This window comes from Tachyglossus aculeatus, chromosome 17 (assembly GCF_015852505.1).
Source record: "Tachyglossus aculeatus isolate mTacAcu1 chromosome 17, mTacAcu1.pri, whole genome shotgun sequence".
Classification (NCBI taxonomy): domain Eukaryota; kingdom Metazoa; phylum Chordata; class Mammalia; order Monotremata; family Tachyglossidae; genus Tachyglossus; species Tachyglossus aculeatus.
In genome coordinates, this window is record NC_052082.1 from 35457581 (window position 1) to 35477423 (window position 19843).

The window sequence follows — 19843 nt, forward strand, 5'->3', positions numbered from 1 at the left end:
TTGGAATCAGAGGTCATGGGTTCAAATCCCGGCTCCGCCTCTTGTCAGCTGTGTGACTTTGGGCAAGTCCCTTCCCCACAGCACCTGTATATATGTTTCTACATATTTATTACTCTATTTATTTATTTATTTATTTTACTTGTACATATCTATGTATGTATGGAAGATACATACATACACAGATGTATGGAAGATACATACATACGTCTATGTATGTGGGGAAGGGACACAGATATGTACGTACATATCTGTGTCCCTTCCCCACAGCACCTGTATATATGTATATATGTTTGTACATATTTATTACTCTATTTATTTATTTATTTATTTTACTTGTACATATCTATTCTATTTATTTTGTTTTGTTGGTATGTTTGGTTTTGTTCTCTGTCTCCCCCTTTTAGACTGTGAGCCCACTGTTGGGTAGGGACCGTCTCTACGTGTTGCCAATTTGTATCTCCCAAGCGCTTGGTACAGTGCTCTGCACATAGTAAGCGCTCAATAAATACGATTGATGATGATGATGATGAAGTCACTTCACCTCTCTGGGCCTCAGCTCATCTGTAAAATAGAGATTAAGACTGTGAGCCCCCCGTGGGACAACCTCATCACCTTGTATCCTCGCCAGCGCTTAGAACAGCACTTTACACCTAGTAAGCGCTTGCCATCATTATTATTATTGTCCATAAATACCATCGATCAATGGGAGGATCGTTGATGAGGAGTCAGGGACCCGCTTTCCCGTGACGCCGAAGCGCCGCTCTGACACTCATTTTGGTTTCTAGATCCTCATCGAGTTTTGCCCCGGCGGGGCCGTGGACAGCATTATGCTAGGTAAGGAAAACGGCAGCCTCGGTGACTTGCACCCGCACCCGCTCGGAAGCATCCTCGTCCCCGCTCCCTGAGCCATTTTTCTCCCCCCTAGCGCTTTCCCAGAGTTCCCCTCCCCCATTACACAGAGGGGCAAACCAAGGCCCAGGAATTGCCTTTCCCCGAGCCAGTGGCGAGGCTTCAGGCCGCCCGGGCCCTCTGACAGGCCTCAGCACCAGATCCCGTCCTGTCTATCCCACCCCCACCTCCCAGAGGGGTCGGACCAAGGGCCCATGGGTGCTTTCAGAGCTGGAGAAAGGGCTGACGGAGCCGCAGATCCGGGTGGCCTGCAAACAGCTGCTCCGGGCCCTGGACTACCTGCACTCCTCCAAGGTCTTCCACCGAGACCTCAAGGCCGGGAACGTCTTGCTGTCCGCTGCCGGGGACGTCAAGCTGGGTGAGACACTCGTGGGGGCCAGACAACCAGCACGGGGGGCCGCAAGGGGTAGCACGGGGCCACGGGGGGGTGGGACGAGGTGCAGGGAAGCCATCTTCATTCCTCAGGTCATGGGTTCAAATCCCTGCTCTGCAACTGTCAGCTGTTTGACTTTGGGCAAGTCACTTCACTTCTCTGGGCCTCAGTTCCCTCATCTGGAAAATGGGGATTAAGACTGTGAGCCCCATGTGGGACAACCTGATCACCTTGTATCCCCCCAGCGCATAGAACAGTGCTTGGCACATAGTAAGCACTTAACAAATACCATCATCATCATCATCATCAATCGTATTTATTGAGCGCTTACTGTGTGCAGAGCACTGTACTAAGCGCTTGGGAAGTACAAATTGGCAACATATAGAGACAGTCCCTACCCAACAGTGGGCTCACAGTCTAAAAGGGGGAGACAAAACCAAACGTACTAACAAAATAAAATAAATAGAATAGACGTGTACAAGTAAAATAAATAAATAAATAGAGTAATAAATATGTACAAACATATATACATATATACAGGTGCTGTGGGGAAGGGAAGGAGGTAAGATGAGGGGGATGGAGAGAACAAAATCATTATTATTATTATTACTTCCATCAGCCTCAGGTTTCCTTCATGCCACCTCCTCGCCCCAGTTCAGCCCTCCAAGCCCTGTCTTCCCTTCTCTGAGAAGCAGAGTGGCTCAGTGGAAAGAGCCCGGGCTTGGGAGTCAGAGGTCATGGCTTCAAATCTCGGCTCCACCGCTTGTCAGCTGTGTGACTTTGGGCAAGTTACTTAACTCCTCTGGGCCTCAGTTACCTCATCTTTAAAATGGGGATTAAGATTGTGAGCCCTCCGTGGGACAACCTGATCACCTTGTATCCTCCCTGTGCTTAGAACAGTGCTTTGCACATAGTAAGCGCTTAACAAATGCCATCAAAAAAAAAAGTCAGGCCTCAAACCTCTGGCTTCCCTGACATCCTCAAGTTAGATGCCAAGCCTAACGAATACCAAAATTATTGTTATTATTATTATTATTATTGTTATTATTATTATTATTATTCTCCTCCTCCTACCTCCAGGAAGGCCCCTGCAGCCTCTAGGGATAATCCAACCCTTGGTCTTCCTCCCTCTTCCTTCCCTACCTTCCCACCCCATTAATAGTAATAATAATAATAATAATAATAATAATGGCATTTTTATTAAGCGCTTACTATGTGCTTACTCTGGGATGGGGTGTGTTTCTCCCAGCCTTGTTTTGTTTTTTTTAATACTGTTATTTGTTAAGCACTTATTATACGTCAAGCACTGTTCTAAGTGCTGGGGTGGTATCACACAGTCCCTGTCCCTCATGGGGATCATAGTCTAATTAGGAGGTAGAACATTCCCCATTTGAAACCGAGGCCCAAAGAAGAAGCTAGAGAAGCAGCATGGCTCAGTGGAAAGAGCCCGGGCTTTGGAGTCAGAGGTCATGGGTTCAAATCCTAGCTCCGCCACTTGTCAGCTGTGTGACTTTGGGCAAGTCACTTCACTTCTCTGCGCCTCAGTTACCTCATCTGTAAAATAGGATAAAGACTGTGAGCCCCCCGTGGGACAATCTGATCACCTTGTAACGTCCCCAGCACTTAGAACAGTGCTTTGCACATAGTAAGCGCTTAATAAATGCCATTATTATTATTATCAGTATTAAATGACTTGCCCAAGGACAAGCAGTTGGCAGAGCCGGGATTAGAACCCAGGTCCTCTGGGCGTGTTCTCTTTCCGCTGGGCCACACTGTTTCCCGTTGTGACCAGCCTGCCCAAAGTCGGGCCCCTTGGAGACCCCAGTCTCCTTCCCCCATCAGGGTCGACGTTCCCCCGGTCAGGAGTGTCTCATTCTCTCACCCTCCGTCTCTGTTTCTCTCTCTCTTGGCCCTCTCATCATCATCAATCGTATTTATTGAGCGCTTACTGTGTGCAGAGCACTGTACTAAGTGCTTGGGAAGTACTAATTGGCATCATATCTCTCATCCGCTCTCCCTCTCTCCCGTGTCTCAGCCGACTTTGGCGTGTCTGCCAGGAACACCCGGACCCTGCAGCGCCGAACATCGTTTATTGGCACCCCATACTGGTACGTGGGATGGGAGTCGGGGCGGGTGGGAGGCTGGCTCCCTCACTGCGGCTTTATCCCAGAGAACAGATAGGTTCAGGGGCCGGCTGGAGGATGAGCTAAACGTAACATGTCCAAAACAGGTCGTCTCACCTCACCCAAACTCTTTCCTCCCGCTGTCTTTCCCTCACTGTAGACAATAATCATAATCATATTGGTATTTGTTAAGCGCTTACTATGTGCAGACCACTCTCCTCCGAACCTTACAAGTCTGTAACCTTGGCGTCGTCCTCGATTCATCTCTCCATTTCAATCTGACACCAAATCAATCAATCAATTGTATTTATTGATCGCTTACTGTGTGCAGAGCACTCTACTAAGTGCTTGGGAAGTACAAGTTGGCAACATGTAGAGTCGGTCCCTACCCAACAGTGGGCTCACAGTCTAGAAGGGGGAGACAGAGAACAAAACCAAACATATTAATGAAATAAAATAAATAGAATAGATATGTACAAGTAAAATAAATAGAGTAATAAATACGTACAAACATATATACAAATCCCGTCATCTAATTTTCCTACCTTTATAACATTTCTAAAATCCGCCCTTTCCTCTCCATCCAAACTGCTACCGTGCTGACCTAGGCATTCATTCATTCAATCGTATTTATTGAGCGCTCTGTGCAGAGCACTGTACTAAGCGCTTGGGAAGTACAGGTTGGCAACATATTCTAGTCTGCCCTGACAACCGCAACTGCCTCCTCACTGACCTTCTGGCCTCCTGTCTCTCCCCGCTCCAATCCAGATTTCACTCTGCTGCGTGGATCATTTATCAGCAAACCTCCCCACTCCTCAAGAACCTCCAGTGGCTTCCCATCCATCTCTGCATCAGATAGAAACTACTTATTGACTTTAAAGCACTCGATCAGCTCTCCCCATCCTACCTCATCTCCCTGATCGCCTACTACAGTCCAGCCCACATACTCTGCTTCTCTAGCTCTATCTTACTCACTAGTAGTAACTAGTCTAACTAGTTAGACTAACTAGTCTATCTTGCCCTCCTCCTTTCCCTAGCTGCAATTCCTCCTCTTCAACATTCATTCATTCAATCTTATTTATTAAGCGCTTACTGTGTGCAGAGCACTGTACTAAGCTGTTAGGGAGGGAAGGAAGAAGGGGGTGAGTGTTTTTTCTAAGGTGCGAAGGAATAGAGAGTGTGGGAAAGGAGGCAAATGAGAAGGTTGTGTTCAGAGGGAGAGGGATTTCGGAGTTGGTGAGGGTAGAGATTGTGCAGTGGTTAGAGATCAAGTGGGCGTCCAGGTTGGCGAGGGGGAGAGCAGGAGGTCGGTGGAGTTGAGGAGTGATAGAAGGCAGGAGGTGGAGAGGTCATGGGGAATATCTATGTGGATATTGAAGTCCTCAAGGACCAAAGTGGGCATGGAGAAAGAGAGAAGGAATGCGAGAAAGGGATCTAAATAGTCCTTCTTCCCACCTCCAAAGTGTTTTTAATGTCACATCTTCTCCAAGAAGCCTTCCCCGCTTAAGCCCTCTTTTCCTCATCTGCATTGTCTCTGTAACTGGATCTGTGACTTCTGGACATTTGATGTTTACGTTACCACCAACCCCATGACACTTGTGTACGTCTCTTTAACTTATATATATTATAAATTACTTATTCATATTAATGCCTGTCTCCTCCCCAGAATGTTAGCTCTTAATAGGCAGGGAAAGTGTCTGCCAATTCCGTTGTATTGAACTCAATACAGCGCTCAATAAATACCATGGATTGATTGATGAGCAACCACCCAGTACACTGCTGAACACACAGAGGGCTCCCAGTACAGTGTCCTGCACACGCTAGGTACTCAGTACACTGCTCTGCACATTCATTCATTCATTCAATCGTATTTATTGAATGCTGACTGTGTGCAGAGCACCTCAACACCCAGTAGGCCCCCGGTACAGTTTGCTCTGCCCCCAGTCTGTGCCCAGTTCAGTGTGCTAAGCACCCAGATACCATCCAGTACACTGCTCTGCAACCAGTTGGTGACTAGTGTAGTCCTCCGCACACAGCAAGAGCTCAAATGTGATGCTGGGCGTGGTGATGGGTTATGATCAGAGGTTTAGGTGTCAGTTCTTTCACAAATCAGATGAGGCCGCTCTTCCTAGCTCAGTAAATTTAGTCTCTCCCAGCCTTAAATGGCTGCTGCCCCTCCCCGACGATCCCCATAGATAATTGAAACCCCCTCCTCTGTCCCTCCCCAAAACGCTCACGTGACTGTACACCAGCCTGACCCTTGTCGGGGGGGCTGCCCAATCATTCAATCAATCAGTGGTATTTCCTATGTGCAGAGCACTGGACTAAGTGCTTGGGAGAGTGGGTAGACATGCTCCCTGCCCACGAGGAGCTTACAGTTGAGGGCTCCAGCCAGGACACTCTCTGTTCCCTTGCTCCCGGGGCAGGAGGGCGGCTCGCTGATAGCTGCCGCGGGGCTGGGGAGGTTGGAAAGGGGATGCCTGGGATGAAGGCATGGCTAACTGGTCTTTGGCGTGCAGGATGGCACCGGAGGTGGTACAGTGTGAGACCTCCAAGGAAGCACCCTACGACTCTAAGGCTGACATCTGGTCGCTGGGCATCACCCTGATCGAGATGGCGGAGATGGAGCCCCCGCACCACAAGCTCAATCCCGTGCGGGTCCTCCTGAAGATCGCCAAGGCCCAGCCGCCTACCCTGCGCTTCCCGACACGGTGGTGAGGCCCTCGCCCGGGACCCCCGGGGGTCCCATCTTCCTGCGCCCCACCATACTCAGCTAACAGACAAGCGGCAGGGCCCACTAGACAGAACCTGGGCCCGGCGTCAGGGGACCTGCCTCTCACCCTGGTTCTGCCACTTGCCTGCTGGGGGACCTTGGCCACGTCCCTTCACTTCTCTGGGCCTCGGTTTCCTCATCTGGAAAGTGGGGATTCAATAACTGTTCTTCCAAACCCCCTTGGGCTGTCAGCCCCATGTGAGACAAGGACTTTGACTGATCTGCTTGTAGGCTACCTACCCCAGTGCTTGGCACACTGTGCGCAGTTAATAAATGCCACAATTATCTTTCTCCTTATTATAAGCGTATAAAAGACCCGGTGCCTCTATTGGAAGACTCCTGGTTGCGGCAAACCAGTGCTCTTCTGGGAGGGAGGGATGCTTGGGATTGGGATGAGCCTCGCCCAGGGCAGCTGTGTGGCCATGGGCTGGGTATCCGTATCATTATTGTTACCATTATTACTACTACTATTAACAATAATAGCATTTGTTAAGTTCTTTCTATGTGCCAAACACTGGTGTAGATAGTTATGGTATTTGTTATGCGCTTACTATGTGCAAAGCACTGTTCTAAGCGCTGGGGTTAATACAAAGTAATCAGGTTGTCCCACGGGGGCTCACAGTCTTCATCCCCATTTTACAGATGAGGTAACTGAGGCACAGAACAGTGAAGTGCCTTGCCCAAAATCACCCAGCTGATAAGTGGCGGAGTCAGGATTAGATACAAAATAATCGAGTCCCACATGGGGCTAAGAAGGAGAGCACAGGTAGTGGATCCCCATTTTGCAGATGAGGCCCAGAGAAGTGAAGTCACTTCCCCAAGGGTCACACAGCAGACAAGTCGGGGAGCCAAGATTAGAACCCAGGTCCTCTGATTCTCAGGACTGTGTTCTTCCCACCAAGTCACACTGCAACTCTAATTTTGCCAGGTTCCCCAGACTGGAACCAGGAGAGCCGCCCGCCCCCGTAATCTCTCTGTGCAAGCAGCTTTTCTTTGCCCTAGCCCAGGGCTCAGCATCCCCACTCTTTTCTCTGGTCCAGTTCCATCCTGGCTTGTGGTTGCCTGTTAACCGTCAGTCAATCATTCAGTCAATTGTATTTATTAAGTCTTACTGTGTGCAGAGCACTGTACTAAAGCACTCGAGAGAGTAAAATATAACAATAAACTGATACATTCCCTGCCCACAGTGAGCTTACAGTCTAGAGGGGAAAACAGACATTAATATAAATAAAGAAATCACAGAGATGTATCTAATTTATGTGGGTCTGGGAGGGGAGATGAATAAAGGGAGCAAGTCAGGGTGACCAAGAAGGGAGTCGAAGGAGAGGAAAAGAGGACTTAGTCAAGTCTTACTGTGTGCACAGCACTGTACTAAAGCACTTGAGAGAGTAAAATATAACAATAAACAGATACATTCCCTGCCCACAGTGAGCTTACAGTCTAGAGGGGAAAAGAGACATTAATATAAAGAAATCACAGAGGTGTATCTAATTTATGTGGGGCTGAGAGGGGAGATGAATAAAGGGAGCAAGTCAGGGTGACCAAGAAGGGAGTCGAAGGAGAGGAAAAGAGGACTTAGTCAAGTCTTACTGTGTGCACAGCACTGTACTAAAGCACTTGAGAGAGTAAAATATAACAATAAACAGATACATTCCCTGCCCACAGTGAGCTTACAGTCTAGAGGGGAAAACAGACATTAATATAAATAAAGAAATCACAGAGATGTATCTAATTTATGTGGGGCTGAGAGGGGAGATGAATAAAGGGAGCAAGTCAGGGTGACCAAGAAGGGAGTTAAAGGAGAGGAAAAGAGGACTTAGTCAAGTCTTACTGTGTGCACAGCACTGTACTAAAGCACGTGAGAGAGTAAAATATAACAATAAACAGATACATTCCCTGCCCACAGTGATCTTACAGTCTAGAGGGGAAAAGAGACATTAATATAAAGAAATCACAGAGGTGTATCTAATTTATGTGGGGCTGGGAGGGGAGATGAATAAAGGGAGCAAGTCAGGGCGACCAAGACGGGAGTTGAAGGAGAGGAAAAGAGGACTTAGTCAAGTCTTACTGTGTGCACAGCACTGTACTAAAGCACTTGAGAGAGTAAAATATAACAATAAACAGATACATTCCCTGCCCACAGTGAGCTTACAGTCTAGAGGGGAAAACAGACATTAATATAAAGAAGTCACAGAGATGTATCTAATCTATGTGGAGCTGGGAGGGGAGATGAATAAAGGGAGCAAGTCAGGGCGACCAAGACGGGAGTCGAAGGAGAGGAAAAGAGGACTTAGTCAAGGAAGCCCTCTTGGAGATGTGTCTTCAGTAAGGCTTTCAAGTGGGGGAGAGTAATTGTCTGTTAGATATGAGGAGGGAGGGCGTTACAGGCCAGAGGCAGGATGTGGGCAAGAGGTTGGTGGCGAGATAGACGAGATGGAGGTACAGTGAGAAGGTTAGAGAAGCGAAATGGGCAGGCTGGGTTGTAGTAGAAGAGTAGTGAGGTAAGGTCGGAGCGGGCAAGGTGCTTTAAAGCCAATGGTTAGGAGTTTCCATTTGATGCCGAGGTGGACGGGGCAGCCACTGGGGTTTCTTGAGGAGTGGGGAGATATGGCCTGAACGTTTTTATAGAAAAATGATCCGGGCAGCAGAGTGAAGCATGGACTGGAGTCAGGAGAGACAGGAAGGTCAGCAAGGAGGCTGATTCAGTAATCAAGGCACGTATGATCCCTCTCTGGACCTCAGTTTCTCCATCTGTGACATGGGGGAGAATGGCCTGAGCCGCTCGCTCCTTGTTCCTTCCTTCACCACCCCTGTAGGGAGGGTGGGTAAGCTCTGAGGGCAGAGGGGGTCTTGTCTCACCGGACTTTGGGTTTTCCGAGGAAGGTGTCAGAGAGGCCTCAGGAGATTTAAATGTTGTGGAATATCTCCCCTTCTCGACCTTTGAATGTCACAGATTTGGCTGAGACAAGAGAACAGGACTGATGGGAAACTGATTTTTGTAACTGAAAGCAGAGGTCAGGAGTCAAGGGAAGAATGTGTAGAAAGCAAAGTCCTAACCCCAGGATCCCCCTGAAGGACAGGAACTGTGCCTGACCCGATTATCTTGTAGCTACCCCAGTGGTTTCCAGTCCTCTACCAGTCTCAACTATGGGAGGGAGAGTCGAGCAGAGGCCTACCCATTCCATTCCTAGCTTGGCCAGTGGCTAGCGAGCAGAAGGCAATCTGCTATGAGTCAAAAATCACCTGTCCTGGGGAACAGTGGCATGGGAGTCAGGGTGGAGACTTAAGTTTACTGCGTGGAAGGCAGCCACTTCCATATTTTTACCAAGAAAACTCTATGGATACACTACCGGAACAGTTGCAGTTGGAGAGTGGGGCGTTTTGGGATAGATGTTTTCCACGGAGTCGCTATAGGTCGGAAACAACTCGGTGGCCAGTGCTTGGTGCTTAGCGTTCCACAAGTACCACCATCATCATTATTACTGTTATTATTACTATCATTAAAATTATTAGTAAAAATAATAATAATGAAGTCTGAATCTGCCTCCTTAGGGAAACCTTTCTGTGGACAGGGATCACGACTACCAATTCTGTTGTATCATACTTTCCCAGGTGCTTAGTAAAGTGCTCTGCACAAAGCACTCAATAAATACACAGATGGATTGATTGATTAGGGCAGGAAATTGAGAGGGTGACACATCTGTCACGAGATTGTTAGCTCCTTGAGGGTGGAGAGGGGAAGTGTGGGGACTGAGGAAGGGGGCCCGGGAAGTCCACAAGTCAAGGAGGGATGGGGACAACGTGTTTGTAATGGGCCTTACAGGTCTGAAGACTTTAAGGACTTCCTGTGCAAATCCTTGGCTCGGGACCCAGAGAGCCGGTGGTCAGCTAGCCAGCTTCTGCAGGTGAGTGGCCAGCCCTGAGGAACCTGCTCCCCAGAAAGAATGTGTATGACTGTGTGTCTATGCACATGTGTGTTTATGTAGATCTGTGTTCACACTTACGTAGATCTGTGTGTACATGTGCGCGTCTGTGCGTTCTTGTTTGCGTCTGTAACAGTCAGGGCATCTGTATATGTGCTTAAATGTGTCTCTGTGTGTGCAAGTTTGTGCTTGCATGTGTCTGTGTGTGTGCCTGTGTATGTGAGTATGTGCAGAGCACATTATTGACCAAGCTGCCCTCAGCAGAGGCCCCGGAATTTGTGTGATCCTGAAAGAGAGTTTTGTGAGGATGTGACCACAGAGCCAACTATTGTGTGCGTTCAGCAGAGTCTCTGTCCCATTCTCTCTTCTGTGCACCCCTATCTGCCCCCCCCCCCAACCCGGTCACTTTCCTTCTCTCCTTCTCTTTGGCCGCTCTCCCTTCCTCTCCCCTGGGTCTAAATATCACACCTTCTGCTTAATTTAGCCATCATTTCTTGTGGTTTGGGGAAATCCCAGTCCTGGGAAGGAAGGAAGACAGTCCCAGGTCCCTTTGACGTCTCTGGCCTCCTGGCTCCTGACTCCGCAGAGCCCCTTGACACACTGACCCTCTTGACTCCTGACCCTTCTGACTCCTCTGAGTCCCTGATCTTTCTAAGCCCCTCACTCCTCTGATCCTCTGACCCCCTGATCCTTCTGACCCCCGGCCCCTCTGACCCCCAATCCTCTGACCTTCTGACCCCTCTAAGCCCTCTGTCCTCGTATCCATCTGACGCCCTCCGATTGCCTCTCTCACTCACCCTCCTTCTCCCTGTCCCTCATTTCTCAGCACCCTTTCGTGTTGGAGGTAGAAGACAACCGGCCACTGAGGGAGCTCATTGCTGAGGCCAAAGCAGAGGTGTTGGAGGAGTTTGAAGAGGAGGAGGAGGAGGAAGACAAGGAGGAGGGGCAAGTCTTTCTGGTAAGCAGTTCCCGGGCCTTGTTTTCCCTCTTCCTTTGATGCCGCAGAAGGCCATGGGAATCAGAGGGGTCCTAGGCCTGCGTGCTTGGAAAGGACACTGGGAGGTGCCCCCTCGCACTAGGAACTCCAGCTTCTTGAAAAATAACTTGAGACCCCCTTCCCCTCCCCTCCAACCCCTGCATCCCCCTGCTCCACCCAGCCCCTGCACCCTGTCCGCGGGGAAGACGGCTGCTGTCAGTCCTGGGCAGGAGGGGAGGGCAAGAAAGCAGTTTGGGTGTCTAAACCAGAGTTATTTTTCTGAGGATTTTATCACTGTAAACTCCTCATAAGCAAGGCCTGAATCCAAGTCACATGCGTTTGTATGGCCACAAGCACCTGGTACAGAATCAGTCCGTCAGTCATCGGTGGTATTTTTTGAATGCCTTCCGTACTAAGCGTTTGGGAGGGAAGAGTGCAACTGAGTTGGTACACGCAACCCAGTCTAGAAGGGGAGACAGATATTGAAAGAGCATGGGTTTGGAAACCAGAGGACCTAGGTTCTAATCCTGTGTCTGCTGTGTGACCGTGGGCAAGACGTTTAACTTCTCTGGGCTTTAGTTACCTTAATAATAATAATAATAATAATTTTGGTGTTTAAGCGCTTACTATGTCCAAAGCACCGTTCGAAGCACTGGGGAGGATACAAAGTGATCAGGTTGACCCATGTGGGGCTCACAATCTTAATCCCCATTTTACAGATGAGGTAACTGAGGCACAGAGAAGTGAAGTGCCTTGCCCAAAGTCACACAGCTGACAAGCGGCGGAGCTGGGATTTGAACCCATGTCCTCAGACTCCCAAGACCAGGCTCTTTCCACTGAGCCACACTGCTTCGCTATATGGACACAAGTGCTCTGGGGATTAAATCTTACTCCCTCCTTCGTAGCCGTTGAGCTCCATGTAGGATAGGGCCTGTGTCCAACCTGACTAACTTGTATCTACCCCTTCCCTTAGAACAGTGCTTCGCACATAGTACCTACCATAAAAAAGTTAAAATGAGGGCTTAGTCAGGTAAGGGCTCTTGGAATAAATGTGATTTTAATAAGACTTTGAAGATGGGGGAGCGATGGTCTGTCATATATGAAGGGGAGGGCCTTCAGGCCAGAGTCAGGACGTGGGTGGGGGATCAGCAGTGAGATAGATTGCTGTCTCCTAAAAAAGCTGATTGTTTTAAGGCAGACTAATCTTCAGTACCCAACTCCATGGCTCAGTGGAAAGAGCCCGGGCTTTGGAGTCAGAGGTCATGGGTTCAAATCCCGGCTCCGCCTATTAGCTGTGTGACTTTGGACAAGTCACTTCACTTCTCTGGGCCTCAGTTCCCTCACCTGGAAAATGGGGATTGAGACTGTGAGCCCCCGGTGGGACAACCTGATCACCATGTAACCTCCCCAGCGCTTAGAACAGTGCTTTGCACATAGAAAGCACTTAATAAATGCCATTATTATTATTATCTACCTCCCCTCCTCCTCCTCTCTATGCCCCCTCCCCTCCTTTAAACTTCTTCCCTCCCCCTTCCTTCGTGCCCCCTCCCCTCCCATCTCCCTCACACCCCCTCACCTCCTCTTCCTTCCCTTCTATGCCCCCTTCCACCACATCCCCTCCCCTCTCCTTCAACTTTCTCCCCTCCCATCTCCTTCACGCCTCCTCCTCTCCTCTCCCTTCTCTTCTATGCCCCCTTCCCTCCTATAGCCCTTTGTGGGCAGGGATTGTCCCTCTTTATTGCTGTATTGTACTTTCCAAGCGCTTAGTACAGCATCTGCGCACAGTAAGCACTCAATAAATACGACATAATGAATGAATGCCTTCCCCTCCACCTCCCCTCTACGCCCCCTCCCCTCCTCTCCCTTCTCTTCGATGCCCCTTCCCCTCATAGAGAAGCAGTGTGGCTCAGCGGAAAGAGCCCAGGCTTTGGAGTCAGAGGTCAGGGGTTCAAATCCCGACTCTGCCAATTGTCAGCTGTGTGACTTTGGGCAAGTCACTTCACTTCTCTGGGCCTCAGTTCCCTCATCTGGAAAATGGGGATGAAGACTGTGAGCCCCCCATGGGACCACCTGATCACCTTGTATCCCCCCAGCACTTAGAACAGTGCTTTGCACATAGTAAGTGCTTAACAAATACCATCATTATTATTATTATTATTATTATAGATGAGACTGAGGTATAGTGAGTAGGTTTGGCATTAGAGAAATGAAATGGTGGGACAACCTGATCACCTTGTATCCCCCCAGCACATAGTAAGTGCTTAACAAATACCATTATTATTATTATTATAGATGAGACTGAGGTTCAGTGAGTAAGTTTGGCATTAGAGGAACGAAATGTGCTGGCTGAGTACAGTAGAAGCAGGGGAGCTGATTGAATGCTTTAAGGCCAATGGTAAGGAGTTTTCCTTTCCTCTCCATTCAAACTGCTGCTATGCTAATCCAAACACTTATCCTCTCCCACCTTGATTACTGCCTCAGTTTCCTTGCTTATCTCTCTCCCTTCCTGTCTCTCTCCACTCCAGTCCATACTTCACTCTGCTGCCTGGATCATTTTGCTAAAAAATGTTCAGTCCATGTTTCCCCCACTCCTCAAGAACCTCCAGTGGTTGTCCATCCACCTCCGCCTTAAAAAGAAACTCCTTACCATCGGCTTTAAAGTGCTTAATCAGCTCTCCCCCTCCTATATTATTTCACTGATATCCTACTACAGCCCAGTAATAATAATAATGGCATTTATTAAGCGCTTACTTTGCTTCATTAGCCCGAGAAACAGCGTGGCTCAGTGGAAAAGAGCCCGGGCTTTGGAGTCAGAGGTCACGGGTTCAAATCCCGCTCCGCCAATTGTCAGCTGTGTGACTTTGGGCAAGTCACTTCACTTCTCTGGGCCTCAGTTCCCTCATCTGTAAAATGGGGATTAAGACTGTGAGCTCCCCGTGGGACCACCTGATCACCTCGTAACCTCCCCAGTGTTTAGAACAGTGCTTTGCACATAGTAAGCGCTTAATAAATGCCATTTAAAAAAAAGTGCAGGAGTAGACAAAACAATCAGGTTGGACGCAGTCCCTGTCCCACATGGGGCTCACAGACTAAGTGGGAGGGAGAACAGGTATTTTATCCTTATTTTACAGATGAGGTAACTGAGGCACAGAGAAGTTAGGTGACTTGTCCGAGGTCACACAGCAGGGAAGTGACGGAACTGGATTAGAACCCAGGTCCTCTAACTCCCAGGCCTGGGCTTTTTCCGCTATTGATCATCATCACTTTCTGGAGAGGAGGCAGCTTGGGAACCAGCTGTGAAGTCATTTGAATTTCCAGAAACCTCCCTTGGCTCCTGGTTCGGTCAGAACTAGTGAGGCCACGGGTGATTGTGAAGGGAGACGATGTGAGCTAATTTAATTAATTAATGATGGTATTTGTTAAGTGCTTACTATGTGTGAAGCACTGTTGTAAGCGCTGGGGGGATACAAGGCGATCAGGTTGTCCCACGTGGGGCTCCCAGTCTTCATCCCCGTTTGACAGATGAGGGAACTGAGGCCCAGAGAAGTGAAGTGGCTTGCCCAAGGTCACACAGCTGACAATAATAATGATAATGACAGCATTTATTAAGCACTTACTATGTGCAAGGCACTGTTCTAAGCGCTGGGGGGGTACAAGGTAATCAGGTTGTCCCACGGGGGGCTCAAAGGCTTCATCCCCATTTTACAGATGAGGGAACTGAGGTCCGGAGAAGTGAAGTGACTTGCCCGAAGTCACACAGCTGACAGTTGGCGGAGCTGGGATTCGAACCCATAACCTCTGACTCCCAAGCCCGGGCTCTTTCCACTGAGCCATGCTGCTTCTCATCAGCAGTGTAGCGTAAGAGCTAGTGTAAAGATCCTGGGACTGAGAGACAGGAGACCTGAATTCTAATCCCAGTGCCGCCACGGGCCTGCTGCGTGACCTTGGACGAGTCACTTAATCTTTCTGTGGCTCAGTTTCAGTCAATTAATCACGAGAGTACCAACTGTATTTAGAGCCCCGGGCAGTCGAGAGAGCGCAACAGAGTTAGAAGATACCACCTGCCCTCTGGGAGGGTTACTATCTACCAAAAGAGTAGTCGTCGAATGCCGTGGAGTCATTTCCAATTCATAGAGACGCTATGGCTACACTTTCTCCAAAACTCCCCGTCTTCACTACCTCTGTAGTTATTCTGGAAAATATATCTGTAGAGTTTTCTCGGTGAAGATACAGAAGTGGTTTACCATTGCCATTTCTGCGCAGTAGAAACTTGAGTCTCTTTGATTCCCCTGTGCCACAGCTTTGTCTGACTCTTCGACTTGGACCTCTCCATTACCGGTAATCCTAAAAAAGAGAGTATTCTCTCAAAGGCATAGCTGTAAGCTTCATCGGCGTACACAAACTCTCCTGCTACGGTAAGGTGTCGATTCATAGGAGAGACCAGGGGAGACAGACGACTGATAATTTAAAGTTAAAAGGATAAAGAGAAGAGAAAGTTGGCTGCATGGACGAGTTAAGTGCTTTAGTAGAACAGAATGTAAGTCGCTAAGTTTATTCATTCATTCAATCGTGTTTATTGAGAGCTTACTGTGTGCAGAGCACTGTACTAAGCGCTTGGGAAGTACAAGTTGGCAACATATAGATCCCTACCCAACAGCGGGCTCACAGTCTAGAATTTTAGAAATGTTACAGGTAATTGCGAGGGCGTAAGAACTGTTGGCGTGAAGTAGGGAGTGGAGAGAAGAAAAATGAATCAGACAAGGCCAATTAGGAGGAGGTGGGATTTTTCAAAAGGGCTTTGAAGATGGGGAGAGATGTGTGATCTGGTGGATTTGAACTGGGAGGGAGTTCCAGGAAGGCAGGATAGCATGAGCAAGGAATTAGAGGTGGGAGAGGCGAGAAGGAGGCTCGATGTGGAGGTTAGCTGGAGAGGAGTGAAGAGTAAAAGTTTGGCTGCAGTGAGAGGGACCGTCTGATTGAGTCTTCTCATCTGTAATAGGCATAAGATTAGATTTTTGAGCCCCAAGTAGGATAGGGATTGTCTCATTTGACTGAGCTGTTTTCCACCCCTGGCCTGGCACTTAGTAAGGGCTTAATAATTACTAGAAACAGCATGACCTCATGGGAAAAGCACAGCCTGGGAGTCAGAGGATCTGGATTTTTGTTTTTTGGTTTTCTTTTTCATGGTATTCATTAATAAATAAATACCCGGCCCACGTCCTCCCACTGGCCTGGAATGCCCTCCCTCCGCACATCTGCCAAGCTAGCTCTCTTCATTCATTAATTCATTCATTCATTCAATCGTATTTATTGAGCGCTTCAAAGCCCTAATGAGAGCTCACCTCCTCCAAGAGGCCTTCCCAGACTGAGTCCCCTTTTTCCTCTCCTCCTCCCCATCCCCCCCGCCCTACCTCCTTCCCCTCCCCAAAGCACCTGTATATATGTGTGTACAGATTTATTACTCTTTTTTACTTGTACATATTTACTATTCTATTTATTTTGTTAATGATGTGCATCTAGCTTTAATTCTATTTGTTCTGATGACTTTCATTCATTCAATTGCATTTATTGAGCACTTACTGTGTGCAGAGCACTGTACTGAGCGCTTGGGAAGTACAAGTTGGCAATATATAGAGACGGTCCCTACCCAACAACGGGCTCACAGACTTCACACGTGTCCACATGTTTTGTTCTGTTATCTATCTCCCCCTTCTAGACTGTGAGCCCGTTGTCGGGTAGGGACCGTCCCTATATGTTGCCAACTTGTACTTCCCAAGCGCTTAGTACAGTGTTCTGCACACAGTAAGTGCTCAATAAATACGATTGAATGAATAAATTAAGTGCTCACTATGTGCCAGGCACTGTACTAAATTCTGGGGTAGATACAAGCTAATCGGGTTGGACACAGTTCCTGTCCCACATGGGGCCCACCGTCTAAATCTCCATTTTACAGGTGAGGTAACTGGGGCACAGGGAAGTGACTTACCCAAGGTCACACAGCAGGCAAGCGATGGAGCCAGGATTAGAACCTAGGGCCTTCTGTCTCCCAGGCCCGTGCTCTATCTCCTAGGCCCCACTGTTTCTCATTTAGGGTCTCAGTTTCCTCATCTGTAAAACTGGGATTTAATGCCTACTCTCCCTCCTATTTAGACTGTGAGCCCCATGAGGGACAGGGACTGTGTCCGACCTGATTTTCCTAAATACTTCCCAGGGCTTAGCATACCGTAAGTGCTTCATAGATGTCCCAATTATTATTACCGTTGCCATCATTACTATTATTAACCCTTCCAGAAGGCATCGGTGAATCCCTGACTTTCTTTCCTTCTTGCCTTCTCTCTTCCAGCCCAACCAGAAGCACGGCCATGGCTCGGAGCCAGAGAGGACCCCCGCATCCAGGAGGCCTTCCCTGGAGGAGTCGGCCGGGAGCGGTCCTCTCAGCAAGGAGGACCGCTCTCGCCCGCCGACGTGGAAGGCTCATCCCGAGACCCAGCCAGCCACCGGGGCTGTCCCGCCCCCGGCAGACTCCCTGGAAGTCCCGCGGGAAAGCAGCCCGGCAGCCCGGCCGGAGAGCTGCCCCTCCGGGCAATCCCCCAGCCCTCAGGGGGTGGGCCCCCATGACCAGAAGCTGGTCGCTACCCTCCAAGGCCCCCCAAGACTGATGACCAACAGGGCGCCCGACTTCCTGAAGCAGGCCAGACGCAAGTCGGCTCCGGCGCTTGAGGGGCAGAAGGCCTGCCGGGGGTCAATGAGGTTGCCCGGCAAGAAGCCCACGGACTTCCTGAAGCTTATAAGACGCAGGTCATTCTTCGGAGGGGGGAGGCCCCAGGACCCGGTCAAGGATGACGGGCTGGGGGTCACCCAGGGTGGGCAAGGGGACCCAGGAGTCCTTCTTGGGCCTCAGAAGCCTCCATCTCTTCCAGCTGAGCATGATGGAGCTCTAAAGGGGACCCTTCCAGAGACCCCCGAAGTCAGGGGAGGGACAGAATTCACCGAGCCTCATGGGGCAAGGCTTGGCCCCTCAGAGAAGCAGGCCTGGGCAGAGTCGGAGCCTCCGGGGTGGTCAGCTTCTGTGAGCTTAGAGAGGGGAGGAAGTGGGACTGACCAGAGGAGCCTAGGAGCGGAAACCCACCAGGCCACTGACCCGCATATCAGAGACAGAGCATCTCCACCTCTAGTCCCCCGCCCCTGGCCGGGAGGTCCGCAGGAGGCTGTCCGGGCTCAGGAGGGCCCCGTTCAGAACACATGCGTGGCCGGCTTGGATGGGGCAGAAGGGAGCCGGGACCCTGAGGACACCGAGGAAAAGCTGTCGTACCCGGATGGAGAGCCACCAGTGGGCACTGGATGGCTGGATGAGAGGCTGCCCTGCGGGCCGGCACCGAGCGAGACAAAGGAAGCCCTGGGGAGGTCCCGACATCCAAATTGTGAGCAGGTGGAGGCAGGGGGGAACCGGGAGAGAAGCCTAGGGGTAGCTAAAACCCAGTCCCTGGATCTCACTCCTGTCTGCGGCCCTTGTGGAAAAGCCCCAGCGTCGCCAGAAGAGTACCTGCTGGCCGCGCTTGATCTCTGCCAGGCTATGACTGAGGTTCCGGGCCTCCGGGGCCTGGCCAGACTCCCTAGAGTGGCCCTGAGCAGGGCTGCAGAGCCCCTGGTTTGGGCCGGGGTTCAGGGAGGAGAGTCGAGTCACAGGGGGTCCCTCTTTCCCGATGCCCAAGCCAGGGTCCAGATGGGAGACGGTTTCACACGGTCAGAGCCATCGGAAGAGAAGATGCAGCCGAGAGACGCCGGGGCCCAGGACCCCCAAGCGGAGGGTGAGCCGGAGGGCACGAGATTCAACCCGACCGGCGAGTGGAAACCTCTGCCCAGAGAGGAGGTGCCCTTTCTGGGACCGGGAGACCTAGACAGGACCAGTGGTTTTGAAAAGGAAGGCCTGAGAGGGGTAAAGGGGCATTCCTCCCCTGGAGAGAGCCCAGCCCGCAGCAAGCTGGAAGGGCCCGTGGCTGCTGTGGATGGAAAGACTCTCATGACCCCCAAGGAGGAAGCCGAACGCCGGGACTCAGAGAGCGACCGGGGTCGGGAAGCTGGTATGAGTGAAGATGATTTTCAGAATCCTACCCTGAAGTTTTCCGGGCCAGCAGCCGGCGTAGCAAGAGAGGCAGAGACCCTGGCTAGTTCGGCAAAGCCGGGACCCCGAGAGCCTCTGACAGGGAAGAAGACGGTGGGCTTTTCCCAAGAGCGTCCTGGGTCTCTCGGAATGGCAAAACCCATGAGCAACGGACAAATGCTTAGAGAAGGTGCAACTTCTGGGAAAGAGGCAGGAACATCAAACCCGCCGGAAGGGGAACCACTGGAAAAAAAGGAAAATCTGGCCTCTGGCTCCGGAGAGCCTCCTGTTGCCCGTCGCTTCCCGGCTCCAAGGACGTTAGCTGCAGGCAGCCTGACTCAGGTAAGATGGAGGAGGCGGAATGATGGGGATCACTGGGAGCCCCAGCTCTTGCCAGAAGCAGTGTTGCTCAGTGGAAAGAGCCCGGGCTTTGGAGTCAGAGGTCATGGGTTCAAATCCCGGCTCCGCCAATTATCAGCTGTGTGACTTTGGGCAAGTTACTTAACTTCTCTGTGCCTCAGTTTCCTCATCTGTAAAATGGAGATGAAGACTGTGAGGCCCCCGTGGGACAACCTGATCACCTTATAACCTCCCCAGCACTTAGAACAGTGCTTTGCACATAGTAAGCGCTTAATAAATGCCATCATTATTATTATTATTATTAT

The 19843-nt window shown here is 50.1% G+C and overlaps 1 protein-coding gene across 1 annotated transcript in view; it reads left to right on the forward strand.

Moving 5' to 3' along the window:
- The window catches only part of LOC119939632 (serine/threonine-protein kinase 10-like), a 60234-nt gene that overhangs the window by 10405 nt on the left and 29986 nt on the right, over positions 1 to 19843 (forward strand). Inside the window, exons 3-9 of the mRNA XM_038759761.1 lie at positions 786 to 834; positions 1118 to 1267; positions 3318 to 3390; positions 5925 to 6119; positions 10002 to 10083; positions 10928 to 11059; positions 17421 to 19520. Coding sequence (XP_038615689.1) covers positions 786 to 834; positions 1118 to 1267; positions 3318 to 3390; positions 5925 to 6119; positions 10002 to 10083; positions 10928 to 11059; positions 17421 to 19520 — 2781 coding nt within the window. The remainder of the gene's footprint in view (positions 1 to 785; positions 835 to 1117; positions 1268 to 3317; positions 3391 to 5924; positions 6120 to 10001; positions 10084 to 10927; positions 11060 to 17420; positions 19521 to 19843) is intronic.